The sequence below is a fragment of the Moschus berezovskii genome, chromosome 23 (assembly GCF_049115385.1).
Source record: "Moschus berezovskii isolate FMDL1 chromosome 23, NW_MosBer_1.0, whole genome shotgun sequence".
NCBI classification, from domain to species: Eukaryota; Metazoa; Chordata; class Mammalia; order Artiodactyla; family Moschidae; genus Moschus; species Moschus berezovskii.
Genome location: NC_142482.1, coordinates 53819610 through 53847412, shown reverse-complemented (window position 1 = coordinate 53847412; position 27803 = coordinate 53819610). Strand labels below are relative to the sequence as shown.

General features: G+C 42.2%; 1 protein-coding gene across 1 annotated transcript; it reads left to right on the top strand.

Annotated features, from left to right (window-relative positions):
• Window positions 1-21178: 21178 nt before the first annotated feature.
• RNF182 (ring finger protein 182) lies at window positions 21179-27437 on the top strand. The gene is made up of 2 exons (XM_088831089.1): window positions 21179-21365; window positions 24226-27437. The coding sequence occupies exon 2, from the start codon at window positions 24421-24423 to the stop codon at window positions 25165-25167; it is 747 nt and encodes a 248-aa protein (XP_088687215.1). The 5' UTR covers window positions 21179-21365; window positions 24226-24420; the 3' UTR covers window positions 25168-27437.
• Window positions 27438-27803: the final 366 nt, after the last annotated feature.

Sequence of the window (27803 nt, the reverse complement as noted above, 5' to 3'; positions counted from 1 at the left end):
TAAAGGAAATCAACCCTGAATATTCATTGGGAAGACTATTGTTGAGGACCAACCTAGATAGTATATTAAAAAGCAGAGACATTACTTTGCCAACAAAGGTCCGTCTAGTCAAGGCTATGGTTTTTCCAGTGGTCGTGTATGGATGTGAGAGTTGGACTGTGAAGAAAGCTGATCGCCGAAGAATTGATGCTTTTGAACTGTGGTGCTGGAGAAGACTCTTGAGAGTCCCTTTAACTGCAAGGAGATCCAACCAGTCCATTCTAAAGGAGATCAGTCCTGGGTGTTCATTGGAAGGACTGATGCTAAAGCTGAAACTCCAATACTTTGGCCGCCTCATGTGACGAGTTGACTCACTGGAAAAGACTCTGATGCTGGGAAGGATTGGGGGCAGGAAGAGAAGGGGACGACAGAGAATGAGATGGCTGGATGGCATCACCGATTCAATGGACATGAGTTTGAGTGAACTCTGGGAGTTGGTGATGGACAGGGAGGCCTGGCGTGCTGTGATTTGTGGGGTTGCAAAGAGTCAGACACGACTGAGCGACTGAACTGAACTGAACTGAAAGCTCTGATACTTAGGCCACCTGATGCGGAGAGCTGACTCATTGGAAAAGACCCTGATGCTCGGAAAGATTGAGGGCAGGAGGAAAAGTGGGTGACAGAGGATGAGATGAGTAGACAGCATCATCAACTCAATGGACATGAGTTTGAGGTGGGACATAGTGAAGAACAGGGAGGCCTGGCATGTCCAGGGGGTCACATAGAGTTGGACACGACTGAGTGACTGAACAACAGCAAAGAATCATATTGTTTGAGTTTACGATTTGGAAAACACAAATATTTAACTTATAGTGTCAAATTATTTTTTAGGTTTTTTTTTTTAAATCCTTAATTTTTAGAGCTAGTTTATTTGGGATTTAATACTTTTCATTATATTATAGAAAGTAAAACTCAATTTTGAAAATAGCTTTTAAAAATTATTAGGTAAGATTCATCGGTTGTAGCAAATATACTACTCAGGTGAATGATATGGATTATGTGGGGGGCTGTGCAGGTGTGGTGGGAAAGGGTATGTGGGAAATCTTTGTACCTTACTCTCAATGTTGTTGTGAATCTTAAACTGCTCTAAAAAAAAATTAAAGTCTTCAAAAAATTGTTAGATACACAGAAATTGCATTCACCTACTCTGATATACCAGTGTTGTATTGTTATACAGCAATCTACTTTTCTTAGAAGTAATTTACATTAGTAGCAGTTAATATCGATAAGCTGCTTACTAGGTGTCAGATCCTAAGGGGAAAATTTAGTAAGGTCTAATAAACTCTGAATAGCGAGAAAGTCAGACTGTTCCTAGTGCTTTGCTTTGTCCAGATGTAAATGCTCTCGGCTGTCATTTGAATGGCTGCTGACACCCTAATACCTATGGAAAGGCCGGCCCTAATCCTAGATCCTTGTAATGTTGGAACAGGGAGGTCTTTAGCCATCAAGTCCAGAATCTTAATTTCTCGGATGAAAACATCATGACCTAGAAAGGGTAAATGATTTCCCCAAGTGATTTACTCCAAGATCCCAGAGCCTGCTCATTAGACAGAGCTGGGACTGGAATAGAGAAATTATTGTGGCCCAATTTGGAAATTTACCCTAAGATGTCCTTATCACAGAACATATTTATCAAATGTCAAACTGCCACAGTGTCTCCACTGAATTCCTTTAGAAAAATAACCTTAAAAGGTGAAGTTGTCTGTGGGTGGGGATGGCAGTGACTCAGCAGTGTCCTTGAGCCCGTTAATGACTTAGCAGAGCTCTCTCTATAGACACTTCTGCCTTCATCTGCCAGATCGCTGTTAGTGACCCTCCCCCTCCACCCTAACCCCAATACTATAGCTTCGGCAAAAATAAAGGAACAGCAACATGACAATAACAACAAAACAGCCAACCTGCATGTGTGCTACATTGCTTCAGTCCTGTCCGGCTCTTTGTGACCCTGTGGACTGTTGCCTGCTAGGCTCTGTCTGTCCATGGGATTCTCCAGGCAGGAATACTGGAGTGTGGGTTGCCAGGCCCTCCTACAGGGGATCGTCCCGACCCAGGGGATTGGATCCGCATCTCTTATGTCTCCTGCATTGGCAGGTGGGTTCTTTACTACCAGCACCACCTGGGAAGTCCAAAAACACCAACACACATCTCAAAAACAAAAACAAAAAAACCCAAACCTTTAATTTGTTTTTTTTTTTTGCCTAAATGTGACCATTGCTGCTGCTGCTAAGTCGCTTCAATTGTGTCCAACTCTGTGCAACCCCATAGATGGCAGCCCACCAGGCTCCCCCGTCCCTGGGATTCTCCAGGCAAGAACGCTGGAGTGGATTGCCATTTCCTTCTCCAATTCATGCAAGTGAAAAGTGAAAGTGAAGTCGCTCAGTCATGTCCGACTCTTTGCGACCCCATGAATCACAGCACGCCAGGCCTCCCTGTCCATCACCAACTCCTGGAGTTCACTCGAACTCATGTCCATTGAGTCAGTGATGCCATCCAGCCATCTCATTCTCTGTCTTCCCATTCTCTTCCTGCCCCCAATCCTTCCCAGCATCAGAGTCTTTTCCAGTGAGTCAGCTCGACGCATGAGTTGGCCAAAGTATTGGGAGTTTCAGCTTTAGCATCAGTCCTTCCAATGAACACCCAGGATTGATCTCCTTTAGAATGGACTGGTTGGATCTCCTTGCAGTCCAAGGGACTCTCAAGAGTCTTCTCCAGCACCACAGTTCATTAGAGCGTTTTAAAAATTTCAAAGATTAAAATGCACCATTTTTGCTACTATGTCAAATCTTTTCATTTATGCTGTTTTAGGTATTCATTGGGCTTCCCTGGTGGCTCAGTGGTTAAGAATCCATCTACAGTGTAGGAGATGCAGGTTCAAATACTGGGTTGGGAAGATCTCCTGGAGAAGGAAATGGCAACCTACTCCAGTCTTCTTGCCTGGAGAATCCCCATGGACAGAGAAGCCTGGCGGGCTACTGTCCATGGGGTCACAAAGTGTCAAAAACGACTGAGTGACTAAACCCACATCCATGGTGGCTGGGCAGCAGGAGAAACTAAGCATCCCCGAACACAAACATTGGCAAGAAGGGACAGAAAGCTTTGCTAGTGGTTTTTATTTTTGTCTTTTTATTATGGAAAAACTTTAAATGTATTCAAAAGTAGAGAAAATGGTAGAATGAATCCCTCTTTTACTAATCACGAAGCCTTAACAATGGTCAACATATGGCCAATCTAGTTTCTTTTATCTGCCCCTCCCCACTGGATTATTTTAAACAAAGCCCAGATGTCGTATTATTTCATCTGTGACTATGCCAGAGTGTATCTTTAAAACAATAAAGAGACTTGCCTTTGTAAAAAAAAAAAATAAGCACAATGTCATTAGCACCCCAGAAAATAGCATTCTTTTCTGTCATCAAATATCTGATGAGTATTCAGATTTCTCTGATTGTCTTGTAAATTTTTTCTCAGTGGGTGTGTTAGAATCAGATCCGAATAAGAACCACACATGCACTTCGTTGATAAATGTCTCAGGACTCTTTTAATCTATAGGTTCACCCTTTTCTCCCTCCTCTTGTGATCTATTGCAGAAACCAAATTCTTCACCTGTAGAATTTCCTATAGTATGAATTTTTGCTAATTATATCACCCTGGCGTAGCTTAGTTTTCCTGTGTCCTGTATTTCCTGTAAACTGGTAATTAGAACCAGAGCTTTGGCAGATTTTCCAATTTTTGGGCAAGATTTTGGGATAGGGGGCATATACTTTCTAGTGACCTTCCTCGGAGGCTCAGCGATAAAGAATCCGCCTGCAATGCAGGAGACATGGGTTCGATCCCTGGGTCATGGGTTTGATCCTCTGGAGGAGTAAATGGCAACCCACTCCATCATTCTTGCCTGGAGAATCCTATGGATAGAGGAGCCTGGTGGGCTACAGTCCATGGGGTTGCGAAGAGTTGGACATGTCTGACTGAGCACACACACACACATATACTCTCTCCTGCAGGACATCAGGGGGTACATGCTACCTGGCCTTCCTGTTTGTAGGGTTAAGTTTGACCTGTGAACAAGTGTCGTTAGCCTGACACATCCATTATAAACTTCCCCATCTGCTTTGTGCCTGGTGGTTTTAGCAGCCATTGGTAATTATTGTCTAGATCAGGGGCTGGCAGACTCTTTCTGTAAAGGGTCGGACAGTGACTATTTCAGACTTTGAGAGCAATATGGTCTCCATCATTGCAGACAGCAGCCTTAGGTAACATATAAATAACTGGGCGTAAGTGTGTTCCTATAAAACTTTACTTACCAGATTAGTTCTGGCCTGTTGGCCACTTTTTTTGCTGTCTCCTGACCTACATCAATTATTTCATAAGGGGTTGCAAGATAATATGATTCTATCATTCTTTCTTTGTTTATTCACTGAAAGGCTTCAATAAAGAATTTGACCTCTTCAGTTATTTGGCTCCTCTAAGCAACTGTTTGTAAAGGAAAAGCAGGGTAAATATTTGAGTCTTTCCCTTTGTTTATTATCCATCTTCAGAATAAGGTGTTGGTTTCCTAGCATCTTCCAGAGGTGATCGTTTTGTTTTTCAAGAACCATCATGAGATTCCACATCTTTGACGTAGTCGATGTTTCAGGCCTCCTAGACTTGGGCCCTGTACATGCTCAGAAGAGCCTCGCGGCTCTTAATAGGCAAACTGCAGCCATGTGGCACTTCCCAGGCATCTTTATTTTATTGTTATTATTAATTTTTTGTCTTTGAGTGAATCTAAATCCCAAGGACAGATGTCCTCAAATATTTTCCTTTGGCAGGTGTTAAATGAGTGTCCATTCTGTGTCAAACCCAGTCCTGGATCCTTTCCTCCCAGGCATCTTTAGCTCCCTGGCAGAAAGTCTCTGATGTATAGTTGTTATAGAATAAGTGGTCTCCTTCTGCAGCTGTAGAATCCATGATGCTCTGGTTTTCAGTTTTATTAGGTAAGAAAGACATGTTTTTCAAATTCAACAGTGAGATTCTTTCACATATTTTTCCATAGTTTTTAATCTATGTTAAAACACACTCCAGTGTTCTTGCCTGGATAATCCCAGGGACGGCGGAGCCTGGTGGGCTGCCATCTGTGGGATCGCACAGAGTTGGACACGACTGAAGCGACTTAGCAGCAGCAGCAGCAGGTCACTGCTATTAAGCGAGATTGACATTTAAGTGTTCATAATGCAATATTATTTAGTTAGCCTGCAATCTGAAATTTGATTTAATACCCTCTGGTTTTTCATTCGTGCCAAGTGGGAAAAAACGAACACATTTAAAGAGCTCAAATTTAACGTTGTTGTAAATGTTGAAATGCTCTCTCCTGCTGTATCATCCAAAGTTCGCTTCAGCCAGCGGACTGTCCTGATGCTCCTGCTTGCTTCCTCTTGCTGTTGTTTTAGCGCTGAGTTCGCTCCACACTTTCTCTCTGCTGTGGCCAAACCCACAGGGTCTGTCTTCCCGTCAGTTATCTGAGGTGCTACGAGGTCTCCTTTAAGTGTTGGTATCGCTGCCCTGCTGCTGCTTTGGACACCGCCTTGTTGCCCTCTCTTTCCTTGGATTTAGGGGTGACCTTTGGTTTTTCTTCTCATCCTCTTCTTGCTTGCTTTCCTCTCTTCTTTTTTTCCCAGCCCACCAGCAACGTGCCCGAATCCTGTTTGCTCTCACCTCAGCGTTTCTCTCTCTCTTTCTCTCTAAGCCTCTCTGACTTGCTTAGTTATCTCCGCTTTTAGTTATCCCCACTCTGCACAGGATTCTAGAGCCCTGTCTCCAACGCTGAGCTCCGATGTTTCTATTTTTATATTTATTGTCAAGGATGAGATGTTTAAATGTTGACTATTTTTTTTTTTAACAACTGAAAATAAAATCTAAGAGAAGAGAGTCTGCCATGTTCCTGAGGTTCCTTTAAATGTAGTCCTGTTCCTCTTGAAGTCCCCCGGTGGTTAGTTGATCAATGAAGCGATCTTGAATATGGGTTTAAAACCTTCTGAAAGTTGTCTACCCATCCCTCTCTGCTTCCATCCTCGGTTGTACCTTGTCTCTGCTCTGGCCCTATATCTGTCTTTGCTTTAGACTACTTTACAACATTTCTCTATTTAATATATCTTGCCACACCACAAGTTTCCCTTCTTTCTGGAAAGATTTTCCAGATGAATTCTGACCATCTTTAGATACCAGCAGCTGAGCTCCTTTTCTCTCAACCATAAAACTGATGTGTGTGTGTTTGTGTATGTGTGTGTGTGCTTTTGGGGACACCATGGACTGTAGCCTGCCAGGCTGCTCTGTCCATGGGACTTTTCAGGCAAAACCTGCTCCAGGGGATCTTTCCAACCCAGGGATCGAACTCCAGTCTTTTGAGTTTCCTGCACTGGCAGGCCGGAGAAGGCAATGGCAAGCCACTCCAGTACTCTTGCCTAGAAAATCCCATGGACGGAGGAGCCTGGTAGGCTGTAGTCCATGGGGTCGCTACGAGTCAGACACGACTGAGCGACTTCACTTTCACTTTTCTCTTTCACACACTGGAGAAGGAAATGGCAACCCACTCCAGTGTTCTTGCCTGGAGAATCCCAGGGATGGGGGAGGCTGGTGGGCTTCCGTCTATGGGGTCACACAGAGTCGGACACGACTGAAGTGACTTAGCAGCAGCACTGGCAGGCAATTCTTTACCACTGAGCCACCTGGGGCACTCGAGCAGGTAAAGAACCTGCCCACCAATGCAGGAGATGAGGGTTCTATCCCTGAGTCAGGTAGATCCCCTGGAGAAGGAAATGGCAACCCACTCCAGTATTCTTGCCTGGAAAATCTCAAGGATGAAGTAGCCTGGCAGGCTACAGTCCATGGGGTTGCTTAAGAGTCTGACATGCTTAAACGACTAAATAACAACACCACAAAATTAGGAGGAATTTTTTTTTTCATGACTTGAAAACTTCCCCAAACCCATTATTTTCTGCACTGATAAGAAGGGAAGCAATGTTTTACTTTTTATCTTTTGAAGATGTGAGTGTTTAGTATGTCTGACACACAACAAAATTATTTAACCCTAATGTGTAATAAATGTAAAACTTTATTTCCTAACAGTGTGCTCCTTTTCCTACACAAATGTCATTTTTATCTCATTAAAAAAACATTGAAGCACTTTGCTTTATCCTAATCTTCACAGTTGAGTATATGTCGATCAATAAAGCCACTTTATGTAACTGTGTTTCAGAGTGACACGTCCATTAAGATTGAGGCCGAAAGGCCTTTTGAGAAAAGCCCTTCAGGGCAAATAAATTCAATAACATTTAATCTAATATTTCTGTTTCTGCTTGCCAAGCTTGTATTAAGGCAAATAGTAAATGTGGTAGAATTTAGAAAGTGTTTTTTTTCCTTTAAAAATCTTTGCCCATTATTAATTGAAGTATTTTGTTCATTGGATTGATCACATTTTACTGAGTCAGAGCACAGGTGGGCTTTGGTAAGTACAGATGTTCAGGATATGTAGGCATTTCTATTGAGGATAGAGGAGAGAGGATATATTCCTTAGAATTATGGGAAGTGAGCAAAACACTTTTGGGAGAGATGAAAAGGAAAAATATTTTCATTTGTGACTTTGTTTTTACTTTAGAATAATAGTATAGCAAGAATACCTTTCTAGCTTTTACTATATTTATAATTTTGAGAAAGTTGTGAGTCTCAAGAATAGTAGTCATCACTTTTATTTCGTGTATAAGGGAACATTTAGAGAAAATTTTAAAAGCTTTAAGGGCAAAATATACCTCTTCATGGAGAAGGAAATGGTAACCCACTCCAGTGTTCTTGCCTGAAGAATCCAAGGGACAGAGGAGCCTGGTAGGTGGCCGTCTATGGGGTCGCACAGGGTCGGACACGACTGAAGTGACTTATCAGGAGCAGCATACCTCTTCAGATTGATGGCCTGATATTTACAGACCGACAATCCTATAGAAGTTGTAATCTCTGATTTTTATTTTTGAGTATCTAGCGACTTCACTTTTACTTTTCACTTTCATGCATTGGAGAAGGAAATGGCAACCCACTCCAGTGTTCTTGTTTGGAGAATCCCAGGGGCAGGGGAGCCTGGTGGGCTGCCGTCTATGGGGTCGCACAGAGTTGGACACGACTGAAGCAACTTACAGCAGCAGCAGCAGGAGCCTAAACCTGAAGCTGACTGTGGATAAATATTTATGAAAACGGGATTTTCAATGATGAAGATAAAATAATTCATTCATTTGTTCAACATATATTGAGGGCTTTCTAGATGGTATGATTTAAGGACATCTCATATCAATCTAAAGCAGGAATGAGTTTGAACTATTCCTGGAACTTAGCAAAGGGGGATGTGACAGGAAGGTGATATGAGTGATATGAGTAGTGAATCCAGACAAGACTGAAGGGAATGTAGAGGTGATCACGGTGCAGTGATCACCCTGCGGTAGGGAGTCTGGACCCTAATCTCTACTTAACAAAAACTATTCAACGGTGGTGACTATTTTGCTTAGTATTAATATTCATATATAAAAAAATATTTAGAGAAAATATAGAAACCTTAATGACAAAGTATACCTCCTTAGGTTGATGTCTATGAAAATATAATTTACATTTCTAGAAGTTCATATTTTAGCTGCAAAAAGATAGTTTGTAGTGGGGCAAGATAGAAGCAGAAAGATCATTTAGGAGACAATCTCCTAACGGACAGGCTTTCTAGGCAGTGCTGGTGGTAAAGAATCTGCCTACCAATACAGGACACGCAGGAAATGCGGGTGTGATCCCTGGGTCAGGAAGATCCCCTGGAGGAGGGCATGGCACCCCACCCCAGTATTCTTGCTGGGAAAATTCCATGGACACAGAGAAGCCTGGCAGGCTACACGGGGTCCCACCATGGGGTCGCAAAGAGTCGAACACAACAATTGTAATGGACAAGGTCACACGTGGGTGCAGTTGGAAGACTCGAGACACACTTTGTGGGAAGAATTGACTCTTCTCCCCAATGGGTTGGATGTGAGGAGTGAGGTGCAGGGTGGGATGAAACATGACTCTTGGGTTGTGGCCTGAAAAACAGAGAATGAGAAACCAGCACGCATTGTAAAGCAGTTTCATCCCAATTTACAAAGTAATTAATTAATCAATTAAAAACGCAGAGAATGGTGGTGCCATTCATTATGATGGAGAAACTGTATTGGGTGTGGTTAGAAGTGAAGATCAAAACTTGTCTTGGATTTAATTCAGGTCTGAAATGTTAGTAAGAAGACAAGGGGCGGGGTCTAGTAGGTGGTCTGTAACTCAGGGGAAATGTGTGAGCTGTAGACAGAATCGGGGAGCTGTCAGGTGGCATTTAAAGCTGTGGGAGCAGATGGGATGATCTGAGGCACATAGGAAGGAACAGTGGCTCCAGACCAAGTGCTCGGGTGCCCCAACCTTCGAGACTTGGTAGAAGAGGAGCTGGCAGAGAACACTGAGAACACGTGGTCCAAAGAGACCTGGGGAAGTGTGGCATCCTGGCAGGGATGAGAAGAGAGGGTTTGGGGAAGAAGGCCGTGGGCAGTGGGTGAAAAACTCTGGAGAGGTGAAACGAGATGAAGGCAGAAAAGGATCCATTTATTACCTTTATAGTCGACTTCTGCCTTCAGAAATCGCATCTTATTTGCTTTGTATCCTCAGCGTCTAGCACATAGCTTGACACATAATAGGCATTGGGTCCCTGTTAAATAATTAAATGAAAGAGGTGGTATGAAAAGAGGGCTACATCCTGAGTCTATAGGAATTAAAACCCAACTACTGCTCTTTTAAGTATTTTCTGTAGGAATTGAAGATGACTTTTCTATCAATTACTAATATATTGATTAAAATGTTTTGAAAGTCTTTGATTTTCAGCTATGATTTCAGGAGTATGATTGTGTAGTTTTTTGACCAGTAGGTATGATTCCTCTGTTTTCCAAAATAAAGGCAGTTACATTGGTTTGGAAGAAGAAGGAGCATTTGAATGTGTGTGTATGTGTGGTATTAGTTTTATTTGAAACCAGCGTTAAAATAATTAACTTATTTCTACCTAAGTTTGAAGTTGTAGAAATGTTACAAAGCACCTACATTAGTCTCTTTGATCATCTTATTCTTTCTTGATATGGTTAGAGATTTTTATTAAATTTGGCCAAGGGAAATCATGGGGAGAGGATTAATAGCAAAGAGATTTGTCTAATGGGAAAGGATTCAGTCACTTTTAACAATGTAATTTGCAGCCTATATTCCTATTAACACTTGATCTTCTTATATTCTACTTTTGCCTCTTCCAAGTAAAGTAAGGTACCAGACAAGCAATCTAAACTTATAAAAAAAAGAATGAAAGAAAGTATAGTCACTCAGTCATGTCTGACTCTTTGTGACCCTGTGGAGTATAGCCCAGCAGGGTCCTCTGTCCATGGAATTCTCCAGGCGAGAATACTGGAGTGATTGCCATTCCCTTCTCCGGAGGATCTTCCTGATTCAGGGATCAAGCCTGGGTCTCTCACATTGCAGGAAGATTCTTTACCATCTGAGCCACCAGGGAAGCCCAAACTTAATAAGACTTATACATTATCTGTTCATGTCCTATACAGGCAGAATACTCATGAAAAAGAATAAAATAAAATTTCCCTTTCAATTCATCAGGTTGTGGAGATTATTAGAATCCTGTAAACTTGGTAGATTACGTTTTACTTGCTGTGTGTTCTATCTATAGACAGAAAACCTGGGTAACTTGTGAAACTGTTCAGTGCATGTTCTTATAACTGCTACCAGTTTAGAATGCCAAAGTACTTAAAAATATCAATGGATACATTATTTATAAATTTCTAACAGCATCTGTATAGTGTTTACTTATGTAAAATATTTCTACCCATATGATTTCATTGAATCCTTACAACAACCGCTGAGACAGGTGTTCCTTCTTAGTCCAAGATCATATAACCTGTCAGTGTCAGAGCTGAGCCCCACATTTGGGTCTCCTGACTCATTTCAGACTGCCTGCAAGTGATGGCCAGGCCCCTGGCTCCCCGCATGTCCTGAGATTGCAGGTGTGGATATACGTAGGGTGAGGAGAACCTGACTTTTCTCCCTCATCGCTGGACATACACGCTGGTTTAAGAGAGTTGGCAAATGATGACTCAGTAAATCCCTCCTCCATCTGTGTAAACAGTGGCCTCTCATCCAGAAGTAAAGCCTGGAGCACTCAGTCATTAATTCTGCTGTATTCTAATAAACAGATTCTGATTCCCCATCAAATTAAATTGCCTGGTTGTGGACGAAGGGTAAAGTAAGAGTTTCAGTCTTTGATGGAAGTTTTCTGGAAGTGCTCAGAAGGCCGCCAAGCAACCACTAAGGGTTATTGGTGTTGGAGGTTAAATTCGTTTAGAGTCGGCTGGTGATCCTTCAAAAATGAGCATTCGGCATCTACTGAGCCTCTTCTTCCAGGGTTTTCTAAGTTAGAGCCTTTTTTAATAACAAGAAGGACTGTTCTTAATGAAAAGGCATAGCAACCCACCCCCACCCCCACCAAACTGAGCTTATCATGCTATACAAAAGCTTAAATATTGTTAATGTTCCCTGGAAGGACTGATGCTAAAGCTGAAACTCCAATACTTTGGCCACCTCGTGTGACGAGTTGACTCACTGGAAAAGAGTCTGATGCTGGGAGGGATTGGGGGTGGGAGGAGAAGGGGACAACAGAGAATGAGATGGCTGGATGGCATCACCGACTCTGTGGACATGAGTTTGAGTGACCTCCGGGAGTTGGTGATGGACAGGGAGGCCTGGCGTGCTGTGGTTCATGGGGTCGCGGAGAGTCGGACACAACTGAGCGACTGAACTGAACTGAACTGAAGGGGCACTATGATTACTGGGACTGAAACCAGTATATTATTGGCAATTTGCAATTATTAACAGTAATGTGAGTTTTTCAGACTTTAACTGGAAACTAACTTAATGAATCTCTGGATGGAAAGACTGGACTTTCTTGAAGGTAGATGCCACATGTATGGTGTAAGTTTACTTTGAGACTCAAGAGCCGTAAATACTAAGATTTGGAGTGTAGGGATTTGTGAATGAGATTTAGCATTATATAGCAAGTATGTGTCATTTTTTAGTAGCTGAGCTTAAAATCAGGGTCCTGCCTTGGTTATTCACAAAGGAGGATGGTGCTGCAAGTGCCAGGATCTCTCATATTGTTTTTTTACTTTTTGGGTCAGGGGTGGGTTAGAGCTATTAGTCAAGAATTTAAGATGTCATAAAAACTGATGATCAAAAACCAAAAATGTTTGAATAAGGATGTTCCATTTTTGCACAAAAAGAAATTAAAGATAGAAGCAAGTCTTTAGCACCATCTCTAAAAACAGGAACCATAGGTAATGAAACTGACAGCTGCTCAATCTGTATCAGTTTTTTGGTTAGAGAACCCCTTAAAATATACTGTCTACCCATGTAGGAAGCAATGTTAGTACTGTTTATTTTCCAGGTTTGGAGGAGGATCCAGGAAATGAGAATTGAAGCTTGGCAATGTTGCTGTTTCATAAGGGGAGAAAATATAACCTGTCCTGTTAATGCCAAATTAAAATGGTTGATGGACTCCGTGAGCATGATTCAGGCTAAATGAAACCAGTATGAGAAATATTGGAATAAACTAAATTCACCGTGAGACATATAAATATAATTTATATGGACAGTGGAGTGAGATAGAGGATAGAGCTCTGGACAGGGAACAAAATAATATCACATTTGATGGCTTATTTTTTAAGCTCCCTTTGTTCTTATTTCTTATGTGATCTTGGAAAAAACGCTTACCTTTTGTGTCCATTTACATATCCTTTGGGGCTTTCCAGGTGGTGCTAGTGGTAAAGAACCCACCTGCCAAAGCAGGAGACACAAGAGACTTGGGTTTGATCCCTAGGTTGGGAAGATCCCCTGGAGAAGGGCATGGCAGCCCACTTGAGTATTCTTGCCTGGAGAATCCCCATGGACAGAGGGGCCTGGGGGGCTACAGTCAGTGGGGTCACATAGAGTTGGACACGACTGAAGCAACTTAGCACAGCATATGTCTATTAAATAGGAATGATGGTGCCCTTCATTATTATGAAGGTTATGTATGTTTCTAAAATTTTTGAGTTTCTTAAGAGAAAGTCTCTTAATTAACAGAAGTAATTATAGTAAAAATTATAAAAGTTTATATATAAAAGGTGGTACAGGGGACTTTATTTTGACCAAGAACTTTCTGACACAAACAAAAATTGCAAGGATCTCTTAGGCAGCTTCAAAGTGTGCAAGGAGGTCTTTTAGGTAGGATGATGATAGCTGTGGATAAATGGTGGCTGCCTGCTGTCACTCTGCGAGGTCACAAAGTAGAGACCTCTGTATCCCCTCATGGAAGGGTAGTCACTTGGGTCCTCCAGCTCCCCAGCCAGAACCCCAGGGATATAACAGAGAGAAATAATGGTTCCATGAACACATGGTTAATGCAGTAGAGTGGCAGCTGGAGACAGACGCCGACCTGACAAAATATAGTAAGAGCACAGAAGGAGATTTAAATGCAGCCTGAGAAGACTTCCTAGAGATGAAAAGCATGATTTTCCCATCAAACATTTCAGTAAATGAACTGAAGGAGATGCCAGTCTCCCCGGAGACTTGAATGAAGAGCCAGTTCTCTCAAGTGGAAGAAGCTGAATGCATAGAACAAAAATGTAAAGAAAGGGATCGAAATCACAAGAGAAAATGGATCTAGGAAATATAACATGTGGGTAACAGGAGAGCCAGAGGGAGGAAAAGGACAGATGGAGGAAAGGCAATAATTAAATAAATATAAGAAATATATTTTCTGAGCTTGAAAATCAAGACTTGTGTCTGTACATTCAAATGGCTCGTCAAGTTCCAGGCAAGATTTCCAAATTCTCTGTATATACTGGAAAAGGTCTTGAATTCTTAAGAATACAAAGCAAAATCTTAAAGGCTTCCAGAAAGAGAGAATGAATTACCTACCATTTAAGGAGTATCAGACTAGCAACACATTTCTCACTGATGCCCCAAGAAGCTTAGAGATATTGGAGTAACTTCTGTAGACCATGGAGACAAAAGGTCAGCAGCCTGAAAATCACATACACAGTCAAGCTACCATCTCTCTGTTAGGGTAAAGGGAATTTACTGTTACATAAGAATTCAGAGATTCTAACAAAAGTACTCAAGAAAAGAGTATCAAATGAAAAGCATCCAAACAAAAGTTAATCAGAAATACTTCAAGGTGAACAGAGATAATAGCAGAGGAAATTTTTCTTTCCTTTTTTTTTTTAATTTCTAAATTAACCATTTAATTCAAGTGGAAAGGAAAGAGTAATAAATTCAAACAGTCTTTACATTAAATGTGAATGAACTGAATTTTCCCATTAAAAATTTGATACTGTTAGACTAAATTCAAAAGCAAAACCCAACTATATGGTATTTTTAAGAAACATTTGAAACAAAGTAATGAAAGTTGAAAAAAAAAAAACGGTAGACAAAGATCCCAGGTCAATACAGTCAGAAGAGCTAGCGATATTAGGTTTAGTATTTAAGTTATATTTAAGTTAAAGACATAATTAGGACAAGGAAAGAGATTATATAATGATTTTTAAAAAGCACAGTTTTTGAAGAATATACATAAACCTGTATATATAAAGAACATGGTCATTACATCTGTAAAGCAGAGGATTAGAAATGCAGTCATGGTGAGACACTTTAGTAAGCCTTTTTCATTTGTCTCAACCCGTCTTAACTTCGTGCAGACCTCTGAGATGGAGAAATTGAATAAATAACAAAGTTAGATTTAATAGATATGCAAGAGCCTTACATCCTTTGAATACAGAATATTCTTTTCTGGTTTACCCACAAACCTTGATTATATACTTGACCACAAAGAAGACCTTAACAAAGCCAAAGGAAAAGAGATTTTTACAGATCTCGTTCTCTGATCATAATCCGGTAAGATCAGAAATGAACAAGAGAAGGTAATAAAAAAGAAACTATACTTGGAAATTTAAAGTCACTCTTTATGGCCTTTGTATCAAAGGAAGAGGCAAAAGTCAATTTACGAGATATCTAGAAATCAATAAAGGGGGCATGATTTATTCTAAAAACTATGAGGTAGAATGAAAGCTATAGCCAGTGGAAGTTTACAGCCTTGGGATGTGTTCATTGTTTAAGAATAAAGACAAAAGTGTACCTCATCATGAAAGGAGAAAGACGAATGACACAACAAACTAAAATAATCAGAAAGAGGCAATAGCAAAGGTAAAAGTTGAAGTTAAATAAAAAATAATAGGAAGGATAAATACATATGCATGCTTACTAAATTGCCTCAGTTGTGTCCAACTCTGAGTCATAGCTACGCCATGGCCTGTAGAGCCCACCAGGCTCCTCTGTCCCTGGGATCCAACTGTAAACAGCTGGTTCTTTGAAACAGTAAGATAAGACGTAAAGATTTGTGTCTGATCAGGAAATGAATAGAGAGTAAAAAATTTACAGACTAGAAATGAGTAAAAGGATATAATCAGAGCTACAGGAGCAATTCAAAGAAGATAACAAAGATGACTGCATTTGAGACTTCCCTGGTGGTCCAGTGGCTAAGACTCTGTGCTCCCAATGCCGGGGGCCCAGGTTTCATCCCTGGTCGGGGAATGAGATCTCACATGCTGCAAGCAAGGATCCCGCTGAATGCCACCATAGAAATAAAGGATCTGGCATGCTGCACCTAAGACCTAATGCAGCCAAACTAGTACATAAATAAAAACCAATATTAAAAAAGATAACTGCATTCAGCTCCAGGACAATAAAATTTCAGAAACCTGAAATGGATTATTTCCTTGCCAAATATAAATGTCTAAATTTGACTCAGGAAACAGTAGAAAATTTGAGTAAGACAGTAAGTACCATAAAAGACATTGGACAAGTGGTTAAAGATCTTCCGTTTAAAAAGGCCGTGGTGGGACTTCCCTTGTGGTATAGTGAGTGAGAGTTGGCCTGCTAATGCTGGGGACAAGGACTCGGTCCCTGATTGGGGAAGATCCTACATGCCGTGGGCAACTGAGCCCATGCGCCCCAACTACTGAAGCCTGTGCCCTCTAGGGCCCGTGAGCCACAGCTAATGAGCCCCTGTGCTGCAACTACTGAAGGCCGAGTGCCCCAGCGCCTTGCTGCACAACCAGAGAAGCCACCGCAATGACAAGCCTGTGCTCTGCAACTCGAGAAAGCCTGCTCGCAGCAATGAATACCCAGTGCGATCAAAAATAAAAAATAAATAAAAATTATTTTTAAAAAGGCAATGGGGTCATATGAACTTATAGATGAGTTTTATGTGTGTGTATGTTTAGTAACTCAGTCATGTCTGACTCTTTGAGACCCCATGGATTATAGCCCAGCAGGCTCCTCTGTCCATGGAATTCTCCAGGCAAGAATACTGGATCAGGTTGCCATGCCCTCTTCTAGGGGATCTTCCCAACCCGGGAATTGAACCCAGGTAACCTGCATTGCAGGTAGATTCTTTACCATTTGTGTAGGGTTTATTCCAAGAACAGAAGGCTGGAAATCTTATCAGTGAAGTCCCTCACTGGATCAAATTAGGTCTAGAAAACCATATGGTCACATCAGGAGATGCTGAAAAGCGTTTAATGAAATGTATAGACACAACTAATAAAAAAATATAAATCAAAAACAGGAAGAATGGAAAGAAACTACGTTAGTATAGTAGTGCTTAGTTGCTCAGTTGTGTCCGACTCTTTGTTACCCCATGGACTGCAGCCCACCAGGCTCCTCTGTCCATGGGGATTCTCCAGGCCGGAATACTAGAGTGGGTTGCCATGCCCTCCTCCAGGGGACTTTCCCAACCCAGGGATCGAACCCAGGTCTCCCTCACTGCAGGTGGTTTCTTTACCATCTGAGCCACCAGAGAAGCCCTGGTGTATAAGCCCTAGTATAGTGGACCATTTACCAAAACAAACTGTATCATCCTAAACAGCAAGACACAAAACATTTACAGTTAGTATTAGGAAATAAACAACCTTGCTGTCACTTATTTATTTAACAAATGTTGTTTTCACCACCTCCTTTGGGTCAGGGTATTGGTCTTTTTGGAAGACAATCCAGCAGCATGTGTGCGGAGTAATATCTGTTTGACCCAGGAATTCCACTCCTTGTTCTCTTAAAAAAATTGAAACGCTGTATGCATGGGTGTGTGTTCCAAGATTGTGTTCTACAGTAATGTTAGTGTGGAGGATAAAATGGAGATACATGAATGCTTATCAGGGGAGGAATGGTGGGCTCTAGTATATCCATCCCAATGGTGAAATGTTATACAGCTGTTAAAAAGGAATTTGAAGCTGTATTGGTTGAATTGAGAGATTTTCTGAGTCTTTATTGAGTGGGAAAAACAAGATGCAGAAAACTGGGTGTAGTATAATAGTTGGCAAAAATAATGGAAAGAACTGTGCTTATAGTGTCTTTCCAATTACATGTACATGGATAGATAATATGCAAGTTGAAATATATATGGAAAAAAACATAGCAGGTAGTTAATATGGGTTATTGGAGGGAAGGGAGTGCCTTTCAGGCTGATAGCAGTGAAGGGAAGTGAAGAGGAGAAATTAACCAAATGAAAAGGGAACACAGAGAGAGACCACTAGTAAATGAACAATATGTAGGATGATTTTTGCAACAAAGGTCTGTCTAGTCAAGGCTATGGTTTTTCCAGTGGTCATGTAGGGATGTGAGAGTTGGACTATAAAGAAAGCTGAGCACCGAAGAATTGATGCTTTTGAACTGTTGTGTTGGAGAAGACTCTTGAGAGTCCCTTGGACTGTAAGGAGATCCAACCAGTCCATCGTAAAGGAGATCAGTCCTGTGTGTTCATTGGAAGGACTGATGCTGAAGCTGAAACTCCAGTACTTTGGCCACCTGATGCGAAGAGCTGACTCCTTGGAAAAGACCCTGACGCTGGGAAAGATTGAGGGCAGGAGAAGGGGACGACAGAGGATGAGATGGTTGGATGGCATCACCGACTTGATGGACATGGGTTCATGTGAACTCCGGGAGTTGGTGATGGACAGGGAGGCCTGGCGTGCTGCGGTTCATGGGGTCGCAAAGAGTCGGACATGACTGAGCGACTGAACTGAAACTGAAAATGATGACTTTTGGGGGCTTTCCCAGGTGGCTCAGTCATAAAGAGCCTGCCTGCCTTTGCAGGAGACACGGGTTCGATCCCTGGGTGGGAAGATCCCCTGAAGGAAGAAATGGCAACCCACTCTATTCTTGCCTGGAGAATCCCATGGACAGAGGAGCCTGGTGGACTACAATCCATAGGGTCACGAGGAATCAGACACTACTGAGCGCACACACACACAAGCGATAATTTTTATGTTTTTGTACATAAATTTGTGTGTGTGTGCGTGCATGCGTGCACATGCACACACATGTGCAAATGAAACTTTTAAAGAATTCCTATTGGCCTTGGCTTGTTTACTCAATTATTTATTTATAATTTCTGTCGTACTCAGCAGAAACCTAGATATAAATACACAGTGAATTCTCAAAGTTAAATGCAGCATGATAATTATATCCTGGCTCTTTGTGTTGTGAGTCGCAGAAATCCTACCAAAAAACTAACATGAGCAAGAACAGGGATTTACTGACTCACGCGAGCCTCACACAAGATTAGGTTCAGAGGCTCAGTGCAGCTCTCATCAAAAGGCTTTTGCCTTTATCTGCGTCTCTGCCTTCCTTTACTTATCTCTTTTTTTTTTGGCCTGTCTTCATTTCTCTCCGTCTTGATGGCATGACCGTTCCTTGATACATTTATTCCTGGTCTCTGCTCCCTGCCCTGGCCTTCAGCATGCTGCTTCTTTCCTCCAAGCCTTACGTTGAAAAAGCCTCAGAAGGCACTGTGACAGGGCTGGTTTGAGTCGCATGCCCACCCAGACTGTGGTCCCTGTGAGCACGGGGTTTGTGGAGCCCCGGGATGAGGCAGGCCAGGGTCACGGATCCCACCTTGGGAGAGAAGGGGCAGTGTGTCATAGTCATCATCCCAGAATCTGAGTGAGGGGAAGGCTTCCCCGAAGAAGCTGTGGCAGGTGGGACGGAGCAGTGTGGTCTAAAGGAAAAAAAAAGGATCCTGGGTGGGTGGACAACAGATGTCCACTGGAGGGACTTTGGTTCGAAATACAAGCCAAGTTTGCATCTTTAATAGCAAAGGACTTGAGTAGTGGAGAAAGTGGATTTGAGTCAAGTGGTAACCACCACGCATTTTTTGTTCAGTCGCTCGGTTGTGTCTGACTCTTTGCGACCCCACGGACTGCAGCATGCCAGGCCTCCCTGTCCTATGCTATGTCCCAGAGTTTGCTCAAACTCATGTCCATTAAATTGATAATGCCATCCAACCATCTTATCTTCTGTCATCCCTTTCTCTTCCTGCCTTCAATCTTTCCCAGCATCAGGGTCTTTTCCAATGAGTCGGCTCTTTATATCAGGTGGCCAAAGCATTGGAGCTTCAGCTTCAGTATTAGTCCTTCCAGGGAATATTCAGAATTGATTTCCTTTAGGATTGACTGGTTTGGTCTCCTTTTTGTGCAAGGGACTCTCAAGAGTCTTCTCCAGCACCACAGTTCGAAAGCATCAATTCTCTGGCTCTCAACCTTCTTTATGGTCCAAATTTCACATCCGTACATAACTACTGGAAAAACCTCAGCTTTAAATATATGGACCTTAACACATTTAGGGCAGTGAAAATATTTAGTCCTTTGTCCAAAAGCTCAAATTAATTTATAAGAATTATAGTAGGTGATTATTTCTTTGTATATACTTAGCCCAGATAATCTTTAAAAGGATTAAAGACTTAAGTGGCTAATGAGGAATATCAGCTTCAGATATTTGAATAGATATTTTTCTAGGAAAAGAAAATCTACCTTTTGTATTTATTTTCCCCCCAGCTTTATTGAGATGTAATTAGTATGCAATATTATGTAAGTTCTGAGCGACTGAACTGAACTGATTATGTAAGTTCAAAGTTCACAGTGTGATGATTTGATACTCGAATGTACTGCAAAGTGATTAACACAATGAGGTACCATATCTCTCACCTCACATAACCACACATATTTATTTTTGAGGCAGTTTTAGCATACCAGATTCTTTGCCCTATGTCTGGTGGGACAAATGTTTAGGAATTTTTCACATCAAGTAATGCTCCAGATTTGCTCCCTTTAAAGACTCCATCCTTTTTAATATTGATTTATAGCAATGCTTGGATATTTAGGTGATAAATAAATGACTGGCATCTCAATTTTGTGGAAAAAAAATGAATGAACTTACAGATCACAGAGGAAAAAAATAAGTTGATCCAAAGTATCCATGGACAGAAAACTCTGGGCTATCAAAGTAGCAAATGTATTTAGCCATGGATTTAAAAAAAAACAAAATGAAACACTTTTTTACTGTGCAAGTAATGCCAGTACAGAAAAACGTGCTGCCCAGTGGTGTAGGATCACATGGACCCTCACAGGTACCGCCCAGGTCAAGCCTCTCAGCCCACACCCAGGTGTATCTGCTGTCCTGACTTTCATGCTAATCGCTTCCTGGCTTCTTGGTTTTACCACTTAAACTTGTATCCCTACCACGGCTTCCCTTTGCCTATTTTTTGAGCTTTCTAGAAATGGAGTCATACACTGTGTGCTGTCTGGGTCTAGTTTCTTGCATTCAGCATTTGAATTATGGCCCACATTATGGAGTGAATGCAGGGGGGGAGTGAATGCAGGGGGGGAGTGAGCTGCAATGTCCCTCTTTTAGATGATCGAATTAACAACTGCCGCTAATTGTAACCCTATAAAGTTACAGAGTTTAGGTTATTGAGGTCTTAGGGGGACCTTAGAACTATATATAATGAGAGACATGAAGGATTTAAGACTCCTAGTGCTTGGTACCCCATCCTCCCAAGAGGAGCAGTCACTGCCCTGTTTGTGCCATTCCAGAAAGAAAACACTTGTGCTGGCTGCATTTCCTGGGATGTGACCCGAGCTCAAGGTTGTCAGCCAGTCCTGCCCAGAAGTGCCACTTTCAGAGCCTGGAGTTGATGAAGTATTTCAAGCTAATGGAGTGGGTTTTCTAGAAAACTCCTTAGAGATAAAGTAGGTACCTTTTTGATTGGATATTTAAACATTTAGTATTTTTTTTTTTTGCATGTTACCAAGAAGCCCCCATATGAATTTTCAGAACGTTATGATCATAGCACTCTAAATATGTTCATCGGAATGAAGAGTGGTTCTGTGAAAAAGGTAAGCTTTATTTAAAATAATAGCTCAGTATTGGCTCAGTGAGGCTTCCCTGATAGCTCACTTGGTAAAGAATCCACCTGCAATTCAGGAGACCCCGGTTCGATTCCTGGGTCAGGAAGAAGGGATTGGCTGCCCACTCTGGTATTCTGGCCTGGAGAATTCTACTGACTGTATAGTCCATGGGGTCACAAAGAGTCGGACATGATTGAGCAACTTTCACACACACATTGGCTCAGTGAATAACTTAACGTTCCCAGAATTAGGAACTAAAAATTGTGCTTGACTCAACATATTAATAGAACTTTCCTGCTACTCCTCTAATGGTAGGACGCTTAGGTGTAGAAAGTGTTAAAGTAACCAGCTGACTGTCAAATGTTGACAATGTAATGTATTCTCACACACAGACAGCCTTTAAAACTTTTTTCATTTCCCTCAGTTTTATTGAGATTCAATTTACATACAGCATTGTAGGGGCTTCCCTGGTAGCTCAGCTGGTAAAGAATCTGCCTGCAATGTGGGAGACCTGGGTGTGATCCCTGGGTTGGGAAGATCCCCTGGAGGAGGGCATGGCAACCCACTCCAGTATTCTTGCCTGGAGAATCCCATGGACAGAGAAGCCTGGTAGGAAATAGTCCACGGGATCTCAACAGAGTCGGACACGACTGAGTGATGAAGCATGTTGTAACTTTAAGGTGTATGGCATAATGATGTCACTTACATATATATTGTGAAATGATCACAAGAAGTTCTATATATTCTTTTTTGCATGTAAGTGTAGGTACAGAGAAATTAGCTTTCATAGCAGTTTTGAAATACATGCATTCATATACAGTGTAAAGTGAAGTGACGTCAAAGTCGCTCAGTCGTGTCCAGCTCTTTGCGACCCCATGGACTGTAGCCCACCAGGCTCCTCTGTCCATGGGGTTCTCCAGGCAAGAATAGTGGAGTGGGTTGCCATAGTAAACTCTATTAAAAAAAACTCTACCTATACTTTTTGGCTGATGCCAGAGGTAAGAGCCTAACTTATTGTTTGACTTCCTTTTCCCACCAAGAGTACATCTTACCATGCTAGCCATTACACTATACATTCTTGTACTATATTGAGTCAGTTTAAAATTAACCAAGGTCACAATTTAAAAGGAAGATAATACATATTCACAAACCAATTAATCATGATTTCAAAAATCATCCAAGTTTACCTGTACACTGGCTTTTCTCTGTTAAGGCAGTAGGGTCCATAGCAAATTTAAAATGCTGGCATAGTTACATTCTACTTTTCAGAACTCTTATGACAGCCTTCTGCTGTTATCTCCTTGGGGGTCTTCTCAGAAATTCAAATACATTCTGCTATTTTTCCAAGCAAAATATAATTTAAGACAAATCTTTGCACGTGCCTGTGAGCTAAGTCACTCAGTCGTGTCCAGCTCTTAGCGATCCTGTGTTTCATAGCCCACCAGTCTCCTCTGACCATGGGATTCTCCAGGCAAGAACACTGGAGTGGGTTGTCATGCCCTCCTCCAGGGGATCTTCCTGACCCAGGGATCGAACCCGTGTCTCTCAAGTCTCCTGCATTGGCAAGCAGGTTCTTTTCCCCTAGTGCCATCTGGGAAGCCCAAGACAAATCTACTACCCTCCAATCACATATGTTAAAGCAAAATAAAAATTATTTGGAGATTTCCCATATTGCCGCTCCCTTCTTTTAGCCCTAATAATTGAGAATGGACTGTTTATTTGACATCAGTCTTCAGCCACTTGTCCAAAATCGGCAGTAATAGCAACTATCATGCTTTCTGTTCGCTGTAGAGAGAGTTTACATGAACCAAAGTAGGCAAGTGGCTGGAGTTTGAGTACTTTTTGATAGCCACGCGTGCACGATTCTTCATGTTTCGAGACATAACTTCACGTTTGCTCTGTGTTTAAACACTCTTGGCTCAGATGGTTAAGCGCCTGTCTGCAATGCAGGGGACCTGGGTTCGATCCCTGGGTTGGGAAGATCCCTTGGAGAAGGAAATGGCAGCCCTCTCCAGTATTCTTGCCTGGAAAATCCCACGGACGGAAGAAACTGGTAGGTGACAGTCCACGGGGTCGCAAAGAGTTGGACACGACTGAGCAACTCCATTTCTGTGTTTTCTTCTCTGTCTTGTCAATTAGACTTGACTTGGATATAATGCTTATTTTAGGTGTCATATGATTCACTCTTCTTGGAGTGAATGTATGTGTACAGCCATGGTTTGCAAGACTCGTATTGAAATAGAAAGTTTGAAATTGAATAGTCAAATAAAGAAGACACTTGTAACAGATTTCTTTACACTAGGAAGGTAAGAATAGTCTGCTGTATTTAAATACACTCTCATCTGTATAAATTACTTTCTGAAAACACGTTTTAAACATTTATCCTTAAGTTTTCCCTTCTTTAGTGTGTTCTGAAGCACTATTGCAGTTATTTAGACAGTCGGAGTTTATTACCAATGAGCCTCTAAAAGAGTTAATTTATACTGAATGGAGTTTAACTGCAAATGTATCTATTTCTGGTAAGTGTCCCATTCTGTCTTCAAAAAGGCCAGAATTTGTACAATTTCAGAGAGAAAAATCCCTCTATTGAGCTGAACCCACAGTGCTCTGCAGTGTACTTCACACTGCTAAGATTCTTAATGCCTTCTTTACTATCATATCTGTGGACTGAAAAAAGCTAAGCATGGAGATAACGCTTTCCTATATCCTGGAGGCAGAAACGCGTGAAAAGATGCCGGGGATTTAACGTTTCAAGTCTGCCACTTCTAATCGCTGGAAAGCTCAGAAAATTCCGTAAAGCGCTTTTCAGCGAGCCGCTCACCACATTATAATGTCTTTTCCTTTGCAGACCCCTGTCGTGGCCTTTGTCAATATGCTGTCTGAGACAGAGAGCGATACGCAGAGACTGAAAACGCCCCTCCTTATTCTGCCTGTGTGCGTCTCTGCCTGATTCGGACGATGTGATCTTTCAGAGAGACGGCGCCGTCCAAGCCTTCCTCCCGCGGGACCCGTCCGGCCCAGGACGGGAGGCGCAGAGCCCGGCATGGCCAGTCAGCCGCCAGAGGAGGCTGCCGAGTCTCAGGTCTCGGACGAGCTGGAGTGTAAGATCTGCTACAATCGGTACAACCTGAAACAGAGGAAGCCCAAGGTGCTGGAGTGCTGCCACCGGGTGTGTGCCAAGTGCCTGTGCAAGATCATCGACTTCGGGGACTCCCCGCACGGCGTCATCGTCTGCCCTTTCTGCAGGTTCGAGACGTGCCTGCCGGACGACGAAGTCGGCAGCCTGCCCGACGACAACAACATCCTGGTGAACCTGAGCTGCGGCGGCAAAGGCAAGAAGTGCCTGCCCGAGAACCCCACCGAGCTGCTGCTGACCCCCAAGCGGCTGGCCTCGCTGGTCAGCCCTTCCCACGCGTCCTCCAACTGCCTGGTCATCACCATCATGGAGGTGCAGCGGGAGAGCTCGACCTCGCTCAGCTCCACGCCCGTGGTCGAGTTCTACCGGCCCTCCAGCTTCGACTCGGCCACCACCGCCGTGTCGCACAGCTGGACCATGTGGAACTGCACGTCCCTGGTCTTCCAGACGTCCATCCGGGTCCTGGTGTGGTTGCTGGGCTTGCTGTACTTCAGCTCCCTGCCCCTGGGCATCTATTTACTGGTCTCCAAGAAGGTCACGCTGGGGGTCGTCTTCGTCAGCCTGGTCCCCTCCAGCCTCGTCATCCTGATGGTGTACGGCTTCTGCCAGTGCGTCTGCCACGAATTCCTAGACTGTCTGGCACCGTCCTCTTAAGCGAGACTGGCGCTCGGAGAAGTCAGACACCTCTTGCCACGTGTCGAGTTAGGTCACGTAGCCTTTGTTTTCTATCACAGTCTCTGCGATCGGCGCCCATGGCGTGAACAGAGCCACTGGGCATATGTCTGTGGTCCGTTTTTCCATCCCAATGTTGACTCGGTGGGTTTTCCCGTATGCTGGAAGTAACATGTTCATCTCTACTTACGTGTTAGCAAAAAAGGGACAGGGATCAGCTCAGCCTTCTAGCGCTTTTCTCCTGAGTCTTCCCAGAGACGGGGGCAGCCGCCACTCAGAGCTGCTAGATGGACCCCGGGGCCCAACATGTTGTGCTGTGGTGGCCGGAGGCTTTGTGGACGGTTAGGCATGAACTGGCTCCTCTTCTCATCATCTTAGCCTGGGATGGAGGGTAGACCCAAGGGGCGGGGGCGGCCCAGGGCACACCCATTTCCACAGTGCACACCCCCGCCCCCGGCCCACGGTTGGCACTTCCCCGGATCCTCTCCAGCTCAGATGCTGGTCCCTCCGTGCATGGTACTTGCCAAGAGGAACCCGGCCTCTTGCGTGGTTTCAGCTATATGCCTGTTTTGTCACATTACTATAGAGTTTAAAACGCAGGGAAATCTGCATCAGTAAGCCTCAAAGCAGAATGTGGCCACTCGTTTTGGACACACACCCTTTTTTTTCTCCATGTTTATTTTCCACTCTCCAGCTTTCTCTGAAATTCTCTCAGAGCAGTTATTGTTCATGGAGATCCAGTTTGAGCTTTTCCTTAAAGCATTTTAGTTTAGTTTCTTCTTTTTTTTTAAACCATATTGTTCATTCAGCACCATCCTTTATCCTGGATGGAGTTCCATTTAAATTAGTTGCTATAACTATATGTGGATTTCAATTATTTTTTTTCCCATTTCATCTTAAATTCTAGTATGGACTTACTTAATCCTGTAACAATTTGGCGTAAATTGTGGCAGTGGAAACCCAGGAACAGCTCAGGAGCTGTTCCAGCTCATGGTTTAATGTGCTGAGAACCTAAGTATTTTGCTGTGTTCTGTTGAGCTGTACCAAAATATAATGGTTTAGGGTTATGTGCAGTAGCTCAGGAAAAAGGATGGGCAAGAGAGATGTCAAGCTGATGCCCTTCAAGGGAGTATATAGCAAAATGGAAGGGCAGAGTGCAATCTACCATATTGCCATCCCTGTTAAGTCCCTTTTAGAATGGATTCAAGTTCTCATGCAGTTTATTTCAAATAAAAGCATAAGCTTATGTGACTTGAGTTAATGAACTTCTTTTCGTGAGGTAGGGGACATTGAATGTATATATTTATGAGAAGAAATTGGTTAGCAGATTTTATTTAGGTTTGAGGGAATAGAATGCCCACAGAAAGTAGGCCAAAAAAAAAAAAAAAAAACTTTTTTAGCCTAAAACTCATTACTGATGATAAACATTTAAATATTTATAACTCTTAGAGAAGGGCATTACTAAGGCTACTTTACTTATTTGTGATGAAACATTTGCTGGGTGAAAGACAGTGGACCAGTTCCAGTCTCTTTATTCAGGAAAAATCGATACTTTTCTAGAACAGTAGTTTTCAATTCTGTAACTATTAACTTGGAGACTGTGTATGCCCAGGGTGAATATGACGGGAAGTTTGTGTGGGATGTGGCCCGGTGAATTTAAGCCCCAGTATAGCGATACACTTACAATTTCCTGAAATCTAGTTTAGATGACATTGTGAATGCAATTTTCAAATATCCATTTGTATTTAGAGTAAATGTCATGTTTAGGAGGTGTTTTGTGGTTTGGATTTATATGTTTATAAGGTTTTTTAAAAAAAGGCTCATTTTGCCTGAAATGTAATACCAGATAAATTGGCGAGTTATCATAGGGTGAGCTCTCTAGAAAGCTCTGGGTGTGGGCACTATGTATTTTGCTTATTTGTGTAAGGTCTGCAGTGCTCAGTTTGTGTCTCTGTATTGTGGTAGTCTTTTTTTTTTTTTTTCCCCCAGTTGCCAGTAAGTTAATTTGGTGTTAACCAGTTTTAAATGTATGACAACAAAAATCCTTTTCATGATGTTGAATGAAAAAAGGACAGTACTTCAATGTTTTATTTATTGTGGTGATGTTTTATTTGTCCATTAAATTTTTATTGTTTCCAAGCTAGACGTTTGATTTTTCTGACTGATGGTTGAAATTCAATTATTTTGGACTTCTTTTAACACTGGATAATTGCAAACTTGAGCTTTCAAAGACATTGATTAAGCTAATGCCTTTATTATACAAATAAAGATTCTAGGACTTTCTGACAAAGCTGATCTACTCCATCATAATAGACCTTCATGCTTTTTGCTTTTTTTTTTTTTAAAGAAAAGGACAAAAGTAGGAAAGATGAAATAAAAACATTGTCTTTATAATAAAATTTTTGGGTTTTAATTTGCTTGATTTGTTTTCCAGACTGCCTAGCTGCTGAGCAAAATAGAATCCATTTTGGTTGGGAATTCACTAACCTGTGTGATCAGTACAAGTTTAAAAAATTTACCTGCTATTTAAATATGACCAGTGTTAGGCAAGGTTGTGGTAATTTGGGAATATGTTGCAGTTTTATGCTTATGATACTTAGTAAATTGGCACCATATGT

Coding starts and splice junctions, on each gene's coding strand:
- RNF182 (XM_088831089.1), top strand. CDS start 24,421: ATGGCCAGTCAGCCGCCAGAGGAGGCTGCCGAGTCTCAGGTCTCGGAC.